Raw genomic sequence first — 13,474 nt, 5'->3', positions numbered from 1 at the left:
GAGTCTGGTTATCTCTGCACAGTGCTGAGGAGTTGACTGTTACTGCACAGTGCTGAGGAGTCTGGTTATCTCTGCACAGTGCTGAGGAGTCTGACTGTCACTGCACAGTGCTGAGGAGTCTGACTGTTACTGCACATGGCTGAGGAGTCTGATTATCTCTGCACAGTGCTGAGGAGTCTGACTGTTACTGCACAGTGCTGAGGAGTCTGATTATCTCTGCACAGTGCTGAGAAGTCTGACTGTTACTGCACAGTGCTGAGGAGTCTGATTATCACTGCACAGTGCTGGTGAGTCTGATTATCACTGCACAGTGCTGGTGAGTCTGGCTGTAACTGCACAGTGCTGCGGAGTCTGACTGTTAATGCACACTGCTGAGGAGTCTGACTGTTACTGCACATAGCTGATGAGTCTAATTGTTACTGCACAGTGCTGATGAGTCTGATTATCATTGCACAGTGCTGAGGAGTCTGGCTGTTACTGCATGTTGCTGAGGAGTCTGACTGTTACTGCACAGTGCTGAGTAGTCTGACTGTTACTGCACAGTGCTGAGGAGTCTGATTATCACTGCACAGTGCTGAGGAGTCTGATTATCACTGCACAGTGCTGAGGAGTCTGGCTGTTACTGCACAGTGCTGAGGAGTCTGATTATCTCTGCACAGTGCTGAGGAGTCTGACTGTTACTGCACAGTGCTGAGGAGTCTGATTATCTCTGCACAGTGCTGAGGAGTTGACTGTTACTGCACAGTGCTGAGGAGTCTGGTTATCTCTGCACAGTGCTGAGGAGTTGACTGTTACTGCACAGTGCTGAGGAGTCTGGTTATCTCTGCACAGTGCTGAGGAGTCTGACTGTCACTGCACAGTGCTGAGGAGTCTGACTGTTACTGCACATGGCTGAGGAGTCTGATTATCTCTGCACAGTGCTGAGGAGTCTGACTGTTACTGCACAGTGCTGAGGAGTCTGATTATCTCTGCACAGTGCTGAGGAGTTGACTGTTACTGCACAGTGCTGAGGAGTCTGGTTATCTCTGCACAGTGCTGAGGAGTTGACTGTTACTGCACAGTGCTGAGGAGTCTGGTTATCTCTGCACAGTGCTGAGGAGTCTGACTGTCACTGCACAGTGCTGAGGAGTCTGACTGTTACTGCACATGGCTGAGGAGTCTGATTATCTCTGCACAGTGCTGAGGAGTCTGACTGTTACTGCCCAGTGCTGAGGAGTCTGATTATCTCTGCACAGTGCTGAGAAGTCTGACTGTTACTGCACAGTGCTGAGGAGTCTGATTATCACTGCACAGTGCTGGTGAGTCTGATTATCACTGCACAGTGCTGGTGAGTCTGGCTGTAACTGCACAGTGCTGCGGAGTCTGACTGTTAATGCACACTGCTGAGGAGTCTGACTGTTACTGCACATAGCTGATGAGTCTAATTGTTACTGCACAGTGCTGATGAGTCTGATTATCATTGCACAGTGCTGAGGAGTCTGGCTGTTACTGCATGTTGCTGAGGAGTCTGACTGTTACTGCACAGTGCTGAGTAGTCTGACTGTTACTGCACAGTGCTGAGGAGTCTGATTATCACTGCACAGTGCTGAGGAGTCTGATTATCACTGCACAGTGCTGAGGAGTCTGGCTGTTACTGCACAGTGCTGAGGAGTCTGATTATCTCTGCACAGTGCTGAGGAGTCTGACTGTTACTGCACAGTGCTGAGGAGTCTGATTATCTCTGCACAGTGCTGAGGAGTTGACTGTTACTGCACAGTGCTGAGGAGTCTGATTATCTCTGCACAGTGCTGAGGAGTTGACTGTTACTGCACAGTGCTGAGGAGTCTGGTTATCTCTGCACAGTGCTGAGGAGTTGACTGTTACTGCACAGTGCTGAGGAGTCTGGTTATCTCTGCACAGTGCTGAGGAGTCTGACTGTCACTGCACAGTGCTGAGGAGTCTGACTGTTACTGCACATGGCTGAGGAGTCTGATTATCTCTGCACAGTGCTGAGGAGTCTGACTGTTACTGCACAGTGCTGAGGAGTCTGATTATCTCTGCACAGTGCTGAGAAGTCTGACTGTTACTGCACAGTGCTGAGGAGTCTGATTATCACTGCACAGTGCTGGTGAGTCTGATTATCACTGCACAGTGCTGGTGAGTCTGGCTGTAACTGCACAGTGCTGCGGAGTCTGACTGTTAATGCACACTGCTGAGGAGTCTGACTGTTACTGCACATAGCTGATGAGTCTAATTGTTATTGCACAGTGCTGATGAGTCTGATTATCATTGCACAGTGCTGAGGAGTCTGGCTGTTACTGCATGTTGCTGAGGAGTCTGACTGTTACTGCACAGTGCTGAGTAGTCTGACTGTTACTGCACAGTGCTGAGTAGTCTGATTATCACTGCACAGTGCTGAGGAGTCTGATTATCACTGCACAGTGCTGAGGAGTCTGGCTGTTACTGCACAGTGCTGAGGGGTCTGACTGTTACTGCACAGTGCTGAGGAGTCTGACTGTTACTGCACAGTGCTGATGAGTCTGATTATCACTGCACAGTGCTGAGGAGTCTAACTGTTAATGCACACTGCTGAGGAGTCTGACTGTTACTGCACATAGCTGATGAGTCTGACTGTTGCTGCACAGTGCTGAGGAGTCTGACTGTTGCTGCACAGTGCTGAGGAGTCTGACTGTTGCTGCACAGTGCTGAGGAGTCTGAATGTTGCTGCACAATGCAGAGGAGTCTGACTGTTGTTGCACAGTGCTAAGGAGTCTGACTGTTGGTGAACAGTGCTGAGGAGTCTGACTGTCGCTGCGCAATGCTGAGGAGTCTGACTGTTGCTGCACAGTGCTGAGGAGTCTGACTGTTACTGCACATGGCTGATGAGTCTGATTATCACTGCACAGTCCTAAGGAGTCTGGCTGTTACTGCACAGTGCTAAGGAGTCTGGCTGTTACTGCACAATGCTAAGGAGTCTGGCTGTTACTGCACAGTGCTGAGGAGTCTGCTACTGCACACGGCTGATGAGTCTGATTATCACTGCACAGTGCTGAGGAGTCTGCTACTGCACACGGCTGATGAGTCTGATTATCTCTGCACAGTGCTGATGAGTCTGATTATCACTGCACGGTGCTGAGGAGTCTGTCAGTGCACGGTGCTGAGGAGTCTGGCTGTTACACAGACATCCCGGAACCAACCATGAATACATAAAAGGGCTGTTTACATTTAAACCCACTAATGCCCCCCCCCCTTTTTTTTACAGGTTCTACCGATTTATTTATTACACATTCAAGCGCTCCTAATTCTCATCTTAATACAGTTCTTACACAACAATGGAGCTGCTATTATACCAATAGCGCAAGTATACTATTTATATATACACAGTAGTGAAGCATTTTGATAATAAGATAAAAAAAATAATTCAACCAACCTGAACTCCAACCTGAGACATGAAGATCTGAGCATCGGCCTCCTGGGCCAGTTCTAGGACGGAGGCATTTCCCCATTCAGCCGACACATGTGTCAGGAGATTGTCAGACAGTTTCTCGTCATTAGAAAAACATTCAGAAAAAACTCCTAACCAACGATACAGGGTGGAAGGAGAGATAATCAGGAGAGGAAGTGATTCAGAGTAACCATCTATAATACTCTTCCATTACTGGGATATAGTAATTATCTTACCCACAGCGCGCCCCTCATACACATCAGCCAGTGATGTCATTTCCTCCGTGTTTGCCATGCCCTCCTCCTCTTTAGCCAGTTCTCTTAGAATCTTAGTGCAGAGAAGGGCCCCAGCTACACTGTCCTGTGTCTGCAGGGAACAGAGGACAACTTACTGCACACATCACACCCAAAACCTGGAGCACCAACCGAGAAACCATTTTGTACAAGATCCAGAAGTACTAGGAGTATAATGAGATATCTAATGGTCTATAAGCACTAGGAGTATAATGAGATATATAATGGTCTATAAGTACTAGTAGTATAATGAGACATCTAACGGTCTATAAGTACTAGGAGTATAATGAGACATCTAACGGTCTATAAGTACTAGGAGTATAATGAGACATGTAATGATCTATAAGTACTAGGAGTATAATTAGATATCTAATAGTCTATAAGTACTAGGAGTATAATTAGATATCTAATAGTCTATAAGTACTAGGAGTATAATTAGATATCTAATAGTCTATAAGTACTAAGAGTATAAAGAGACATCTAATGGTCTATAAGTGCTAGGAGTATAATGAGACATCTAACGGTCTATAAGTACTAGGAGTATAATGAGACATCTAATGGTCTAAAAGTACTAGGAGTATAATGAGAAATCTAATGGTCTATAAGTACTAGGAGTATAATGAGACATCTAATGGTCTATAAGTACTAGGAGTATAATGAGACATCTAATGGTCTATGAGTACTACCAGTATAACAAGATATCTAATGGCCTATATGTACTAGGAGTATAATGAGAAATCTAATAGTCTATAAGTACTAGGAGTATAATGAGACATCTAATGGTCTAAAAGTACTAGGAGTATAATGAGAAATCTAATGGTCTATAAGTACTAGGAGTATAATGAGACATCTAATGGTCTATGAGTACTAGGAGTATAATTAGATATCTAATAGTCTATAAGTTCTAGGAGTATAATGAGACAACTAATGGTATATGAGTACTTGGAGTATAATGAGACATGTAATGGTCAATAAGCACTATGAATATAATGAGATATGTAATTGTCTATAAGTACTAGGAGTATAATGAGACATCTAATGGTGAATAAGTACTATGAGTATAATGAGACATCTAATGGTCTATGAGTACTAGGAGTATAATGAGACATCTAATGGTCTATAACAGGGCTGGCCAAACCAGTCCTCGAGATCTACCAATAGTTCACATTTTCCAGACCAACTAGCTGGAGCACAGGTGTAGTCATTGTTAATTAAGATGTGCTGCATTCATTCCTAACTGACGATTCTACAGATCTCCAGGAGGCCTGGAAAACATGAACTGTTGGTAGATCTTGAGGACCGGTTTGGCCAGCCCTGGTCTATAAGTACTATGAGTATAATGAGATGTCTAATGGTCTATAAGTACTATGAGTATTTTGTGATATCTAATGGTCTATACGTACTAGGAGTATAATGAGACACCTAATGGTCTATAAGTACTAGGAGTATAATGAGACATATAATGGTATATAAGTACTAGGAGTATAATGAGACATGTAATGGTCTATAAGTACTATGAGTATAATGAGACATATAATGGTCTATAAGTACTATGACTAAAATTAGATATCTAATGGTGTATAAGTACTACGAGTATAATGAGACATCTAATGGTCTATGAGTACTAGGAGTATAATGAGAAATGTAATGGTCTATAAGTACAAGGAGTATAATGAGACATCTAATGGTCTATAAGTACTAGGAGTATAATAAGACATCTAATGATCTATAAGTACTAGGAGTAGAATGAGACATCTAACGGTCTATAAGTACTAGGAGTATAATGAGACATCTAACGGTCTATAAGTACTAGGAGTATAATGAGACATCTAATGGTCTATAAGTACTAGGAGTATAATGAGACATCTAATGGTCCATAAGTACTAGGAGTATAATGAGATATATAATGGTCTATAAGTAATAGGAGTATAATGAGATATGTAATGTTCTATAAGTACTAGGAGTATAATGAGACATCTAATGGGCTATAAGTGCTAGGAGTATAATGAGATATATAATGGTCTATAAGTACTATTATTATAATGAGACATCTAATGGTCTATAAGTACTAGGAGTATAATGAGACATCTAATGGTCTATAAGTACTGGGAGTATAATGAGAAATCTAATGGTCTATAAGTACTGGGAGTATAATGAGAAATCTAATGGTGTATAAGTACTAGGAGTATAATGAGACAACTAATGGTCTATAAGCACTATGAATATAATGAGATATGTAATGTTCTATAAGTACTAGGAGTATAATGAGACATCTAATGGTCTATGAGTACTAGGAGTATAATGAGAGATCTAATGGTCTATAACAGGGCCGGCCAACCGGTCCTCGAGATCTACCAACAGTTCATGTATTCCAGGCCTCCTGGAGATCTGTAGAATTGTCAGTTTGGAATGAATGCAGCACATCTTAATTAGCAATGACTACACCTGTGCACCAGTTAGGTGGTCTGGAAAATGTGAAGTGTTGGTAGATCTCGAGGACCGGTTTGGCCAGCCCTGGTCTATAAGTACTATGAGTATTGTGTGATATCTAATGGTCTAAACGTACTAGGAGTATAATGAGACACCTAATGGTCTATAAGTACTAGGAGTATAATGAGACATCTAATATGTTATAAGTACTAGAAGAATTATGAGACATCTAATGGTCTATGAGTACTTTGACTAAAATGAGATATCTAATGGTGTATAAGTACTATGAGTATAATGAGACATCTAATGGTCTATGAGTACTAGTAGTATAATGAGACATCTAATGGTCTATAAGTACTATGAGTATAATGAGATGTCTAATGGTCTATAAGTACTATGAGTATTGTGTGATATCTAATGGTCTATACGTACTAGGAGTATAATGAGACATCTAATGGTCTATAAGTACTAGGAGTATAATGAGACAACTAATGGTCTATGAGTACTAGGAGTATAATGAGACATCTAATGGTCTATAAGTACTAGGAGTATAATGAGACAACTAATGGTCTATGAGTACTAGGAGTATAATGAGATATATAATGGTCTATACGTACTAGGAGAATAATGAGACATCTAATGGTCTATAAGTACTATGAATATAATGAGATATGTAATTGTCTATAGTACTAGGAGAATAAAGAGACATCTAATGGTCTATAAATATTATGAGTATAATGAGATGTCTAATGGTCTAAAAGTACTATGAGTATTATGTGATATCTAATGGTCTATAAGTATTAGGAGTATAATGAGACATCTAATGGTCTATAAGTAGTGATGAGCGGGTTCGGTTTCTCGGAAACCGAACCCCCCCGAACTTCACCCTTTTTACACGGGTCCGAGCCATACTCGGATTCTCCCGTATGGCTCGGTTAACCCGAGCGCGCCCGAACGTCATCATCCCGCTGTCGGATTCTCGCGAGATTCGGATTCTATATAAGCAGCCGCGCGTCGCTGCCATTTTCACTCGTGCATTGGAAATGTTAGGGAGAGGATGTGGCTGGCGTCCTCTCCGTTTATGTTGATGCATTGCAAATATTTTGTGCTTGCTTATTACTTAATTGTGGGGACTGGGGAGCAGCTGTATATAGGAGGAGTACAGTGCAGAGTTTTGCCGACAGTGACCACCAGTAATATGTTGTCTGCCTGAAAAACACTCCATATCTGTGCTCAGTGTGCTGCATATATCTGTGCTCACACTGCTTTATTGTGGGGACTGGGGAGCAGCTGTATTATATAGCAGGAGTACAGTGCAGAGTTTTGCTGACAGTGACCACCAGTATTATACGTTGTCTGCCTGAAAAACACTCCATATCTGTGCTCAGTGTGCTGCTTTATTGTGGGGACTGGGGACCACCAGTATAATTAATATTATATAGGAGGAGTACAGTGCAGAGTTTTACTGACCAGTGACCACCAGTATATAATATATAGCATTACGGTACAGTAGGCCACTGCTGTACCTACCTCTGTGTCGTCATTAAGTAAACTATCCATCTAGATTCTATACCTGTGGTGCATTTTAGTTTTGCAGTTTGCTGACACAGTGACCACCAGTATACTATATATAGCAGTACGGTACGGAAGGCCACTGCTGTACCTACCTCTGTGTCGTCATTAAGTATACTATCCATCTACATTCTATCGCTGTGGTGCATTTTAGTTTTGCAGTTTGCCGACACAGTGACCACCAGTATACTATATATAGCAGTACGGTACGGAAGGCCACTGCTGTACCTACCTCTGTGTCGTCATTAAGTATACTATCCATCTACATTCTATACCTGTAGTGCATTTTAGTTTTGCAGTTTGCTGACACAGTGACCACCAGTATACTATATATAGCAGTACGGTACGGAAGTCCACTGCTGTACCTACCTCTGTGTCGTCATTAAGTATACTATACATCTACATTCTATACCTGTGGTGCATTTTAGTTTTGCAGTTTGCTGACACAGTGACCACCAGTATACTATATATAGCAGTACGGTACGGAAGGCCACTGCTGTACCTACCTCTGTGTCGTCATTAAGTATACTATTCATCTACATTCTATACCTGTGGTGCATTTTAGTTTTGCAGTTTGCTGACACAGTGACCACCAGTATATATAGCAGTACGGTACGGAAGGCCACTGCTGTACCTACCTCTGTGTCGTCATTAAGTATACTATCCATCTACATTCTATACCTGTGGTGCATTTTAGTTTTGCAGTTTGCTGACACAGTGACCACCAGTATACTATATATATAGCAGTATGGTACGGAAGGCCACTGCTGTACCTACCTCTGTGTCGTCATTAAGTATACTATCCATCTACATTCTATACCTGTGGTGCATTTTAGTTTTGCAGTTTGCTGACATAGTACTATGCAGCTGTATTATATAGCAGGAGTACAGTGCAGAGTTTTGCTGACAGTGACCACCAGTATTATACGTTGTCTGCCTGAAAAACACTCCATATCTGTGCTCAGTGTGCTGCTTTATTGTGGGGACTGGGGACCACCAGTATAATTAATATTATATAGGAGGAGTACAGTGCAGAGTTTTGCTGACCAGTGACCAACAGTATATAATATATAGCATTACGGTACAGTAGGCCACTGCTGTACCTACCTCTGTGTCGTCATTAAGTATACTATACATCTAGATTCTATACCTATGGTGCATTTCAGTTGTGCAGTTTGCTGACACAGTGACCACCAGTATATATAGCAGTACGGTACGGAAGGCCACTGCTGTACCTACCTCTGTTCCGTCATTAAGTATACTATCCATCTACAATCTATACCTGTAGTGCATTTTAGTTTTGCAGTTTGCTGACACAGTGACCACCAGTATACTATATATAGCAGTACGGTACGGAAGGCCACTGCTGTACCTACCTCTGTGTCGTCATTAAGTATACTATCCATCTACATTCTATACCTGTGGTGCATTTTAGTTTTGCAGTTTGCTGACACAGTGACCACCAGTATACTATATATAGCAGTACGGTACGGAAGGCCACTGCTGTACCTACCTCTGTGTCGTCATTAAGTATACTATCCATCTACATTCTATACCTGTAGTGCATTTTAGTTTTGCAGTTTGCTGACACAGTGACCACCAGTATACTATATATAGCAGTACGGTACGGAAGGCCACTGCTGTACCTACCTCTGTGTCGTCATTAAGTATACTATCCATCTACATTCTATACCTGTGGTGCATTTTAATTTTGCAGTTTGCTGACACAGTGACCACCAGTATACTATATATAGCAGTACGGTACGGAAGGCCACTGCTGTACCTACCTCTGTGTCGTCATTAAGTATACTATCCATCTACATTCTATACCTGTAGTGCATTTTAGTTTTGCAGTTTGCTGACACAGTGACCACCAGTATACTATATATAGCAGTACGGTACGGAAGGCCACTGCTGTACCTACCTCTGTGTCGTCATTAAGTATACTATCCATCTACATTCTATACATGTGGTGCATTTTAGTTTTGCAGTTTGCTGACACAGTGACCACCAGTATACTATATATAGCAGTACGGTACGGAAGGCCACTGCTGTACCTACCTCTGTGTCGTCATTAAGTATAATATCCATCTACATTCTATACCTGTAGTGCATTTTAGTTTTGCAGTTTGCTGACACAGTGACCACCAGTATACTATATATAGCAGTACGGTACGGAAGGCCACTGCTGTACCTACCTCTGTGTCGTCATTAAGTATACTATCCATCTACATTCTATACCTGTGGTGCATTTTAGTTTTGCAGTTTGCTGACACAGTGACCACCAGTATATATAGCAGTACGGTACGGAAGGCCACTGCTGTACCTACCTCTGTGTCGTCATTAAGTATACTATCCATCTACATTCTATACATGTGGTGCATTTTAGTTTTGCAGTTTGCTGACACAGTGACCACCAGTATACTATATATAGCAGTAGGGTACGGAAGGCCACTGCTGTACCTACCTCTGTGTCGTCATTAAGTGTACTATCCATCTACATTCTATACCTGTGGTACATTTTAGTTTTGCAGTTTGCTGACACAGTGACCACCAGTATACTATATATAGCAGTACAGTACGGAAGGCCACTGCTCTACCTACCTCTGTGTCGTCAAGTATACTATCCATCTAGATTCTATACCTGTGGTGCATTTTAGTTTTGCAGTTTGCTGACAGTGACCACCAGTATATATAGCAGTACGGTACGGAAGGCCACTGCTCTACCTACCTCTGTGTCGTCAAGTATACTATCCATCCATACCTGTGGTGCATTTCACTTGTGCGCAGTATATATAGTAGTAGGCCATTGCTATTGATACTGGCATATAATTCCACATATTAAAAAATGGAGAACAAAAATGTGGAGGTTAAAATAGGGAAAGATCAAGATCCACTTCCACCTCATGCTGAAGCTGCTGCCACTAGTTATGGCCGAGACGATGAAATGCCATCAACGTCGTCTGCCAAGGCCGATGCCCAATGTCATAGTAGAGAGCATGTAAAATCCAAAAAACAAAAGTTCAGTAAAATGACCCAAAAATCAAAATTGAAAGCATCTGATGAGAAGCGTAAACTTGCCAATATGCCATTTACGACACGGAGTGGCAAGGAACGGCTGAGGCCCTGGCCTATGTTCATGGCTAGTGGTTCAGATTCACATGAGGAAGGAAGCACTCATCCTCTCGCTAGAAAAATTAAAAGACTTAAGCTGGCAAAAGCACAGCAAAGAACTGTGCGTTCTTCTAAATCACAAATCCCCAAGGAGAGTCCAATTGTGTCGGTTGCGATGCCTGACCTTCCCAACACTGGACGGGAAGAGCTTGCGCCTTCCACCATTTGCACGCCCCCTGCAAGTGCTGGAAGGAGCATCCGCAGTCCAGTTCCTGATAGTCAAATTGAAGATGTCACTGTTGAAGTACACCAGGATGAGGATATGGGTGTTGCTGGCGCTGGGGAGGAAATTGACAAGGAGGATTATGATGGTGAGGTGGTTTGTTTAAGTCAGGCACCTGGGGAGACACCTGTTGTCCGTGGGACGAATATGGCCATTGACATGCCTGGTCAAAATACAAAAAAAAAATCAGCTCTTCGGTGTGGAATTATTTCAACACAAATGCGGACAACAGGTGTCAAGCCGTGTGTTGCCTTTGTCAAGCTGTAATAAGTAGGGGTAAGGACGTTAACCACCTTGGAACATCCTCCCTTATACGTCACCTGCAGTGCATTCATCATAAGTCAGTGACAAGTTCAAAAACTTTGGGTGACAGCGGAAGCAGTCCACTGACCACTAAATCCCTTCCTCTTGTAACCAAGCTCCTGCAAACCACACCACCAACTCCCTCAGTGTCAATTTCCTATTTCCCCATGAAAGCCAATAGTCATGCAGGCCATGTCACTGGCAAGTCTGACGAGTCCTCTCCTGCCTGGGATTCCTCCGATGCATCCTTGAGTGTAACGCCTACTGCTGCTGGCGCTGCTGTTGTAGCTGCTGGGAGTCGATCGTCATCCCAGAGGGGAAGTCGGAAGACCACTTGTACTACTTCCAGTAAGCAATTGACTGTCCAACAGTCCTTTGCGAGGAAGATGAAATATCACAGCAGGCATCCTGCTGCAAAGCAGATAACTCAGGCCTTGGCAGCCTGGGCGGTGAGAAACGTGGTTCCGGTATCCACCGTTAATTCAGAGGCAAATAGAGACTTGATTGAGGTACTGTGTCCCCGGTACCAAATACCATCTAGGTTCCATTTCTCTAGGCAGGCGATACCGAAAATGTACACAGACCTCAGAAAAAGAGTCACCAGTTTCCTAAAAAATGCAGCTGTACCCAATGTCCAGTTAAACACGGACATGTGGACAAGTGGAGCAGGGCAGACTCAGGACTATATGACTGTGACAGCCCACTGGGTAGATGTATTGCCTCCCGCAGCAAGAACAGCAGCGGCGGCACCAGTAGCAGCATCTCGCAAACGCCAACTCGTTCCTAGGCAGGCTACGCTTTGTATCACCGCTTTCCAGAAGAGGCACACAGCTGACAACCTCTTACGGAAACTGTGGAAGATCATCGCAGAATGGCTTACCCCAATTGGACTCTCCTGGGGATTTGTGACATCGGACAACGCCAGCAAAATGGGGGGTCATTCCGAGTTGTTCGCTCGTTATTTTTTTCTCGCAACGGAGTGATTAGTCGCTAATGCGCATGCGCAATGTCCGCAGTGCGACTGCGCCAATTAAATTTGCTATGCAGTTAGATATTTTACGCACGGCATTACGAGGTTTTTTCTTCGTTCTGGTGATCGTAATGTGATTGACAGGAAGTGGGTGTTTATTGGGCGGAAACTGTCCGTTTTATGGGTGTGTGTGAAAAAACGCTACCGTTTCTGGGAAAAACGCGGGAGTGGCTGGAGAAACGGAGGAGTGTCTGGGCGAACGCTGGGTGTGTTTGTGACGTCAAACCAGGAACGACACTGACTGAACTGATCGCAGATGCCGAGTAAGTCTGGAGCTACTCAGAAACTGCTAAGAAGTGTCTATTCGCAATTCTGCTAATCTTTCGTTCGCAATTTTGATAAGCTAAGATTCACTCCCAGTAGGCGGAGGCTTAGCGTGTGCAAAGCTGCTAAAAGCAGCTTGCGAGCGAACAACTCGGAATGACCCCCATTGTTCGTGCGCTACATCTGGGCAAATTCCAGCACGTCCCATGTTTTGCACATACATTGAATTTGGTGGTGCAGAATTATTTAAAAAACGACAGGGGCGTGCAAGAGATGCTGTCGGTGGCCCAAGAATTGCGGGCCACTTTCGGCATTCAGCCACCGCGTACAGAGGACTGGAGCACCACCAAACAGTCCTGAACCTGCCCTGCCATCATCTGACGCAAGAGGTGGTAACGAGGTGGAATTCAACCCTCTATATGCTTCAGAGGATGGAGGAGCAGCAAAAGGCCATTCAAGCCTATACATCTGCCCACGATATAGGCAAAGGAGGGGGAATGCACCTGACTCAAGCGCAGTGGAGAATGATTTCAACGTTGTGCAAGGTTCTGCAACCCTTTGAACTTGCCACACGTGAAGTCAGTTCAGACACTGCCAGCCTGAGTCAGGTCATTCCCCTCATCAGGCTTTTGCAGAAGAAGCTGGAGACATTGAAGGAGGAGCTAAAACAGAGCGATTCCGCTAGGCATGTGGGACTTGTGGATGGAGCCCTTAATTCGCTTAACCAGGATTCACGGGTGGTCAATCTGTTGAAATCAGAG

General features: G+C 43.6%; 1 protein-coding gene across 1 annotated transcript in view; it reads right to left on the bottom strand.

The window, feature by feature from the left end:
• LOC134988777 (transient receptor potential cation channel subfamily M member 2-like) overlaps positions 1-13,474 on the bottom strand; it is a 448,705-nt gene that overhangs the window by 267,527 nt on the left and 167,704 nt on the right. Inside the window, exons 8-9 of the mRNA XM_063950574.1 lie at positions 3,661-3,790; positions 3,410-3,555 (exon numbers count right to left, since the gene is read on the bottom strand). Of these exons, the coding sequence (XP_063806644.1) occupies positions 3,410-3,555; positions 3,661-3,790 (276 nt within the window). The remainder of the gene's footprint in view (positions 1-3,409; positions 3,556-3,660; positions 3,791-13,474) is intronic.

The sequence above is a fragment of the Pseudophryne corroboree genome, chromosome 2, assembly GCF_028390025.1.
Source record: "Pseudophryne corroboree isolate aPseCor3 chromosome 2, aPseCor3.hap2, whole genome shotgun sequence".
Lineage (NCBI taxonomy): Eukaryota > Metazoa > Chordata > Amphibia > Anura > Myobatrachidae > Pseudophryne > Pseudophryne corroboree.
This window is presented reverse-complemented; position numbering and strand designations above follow the sequence as displayed.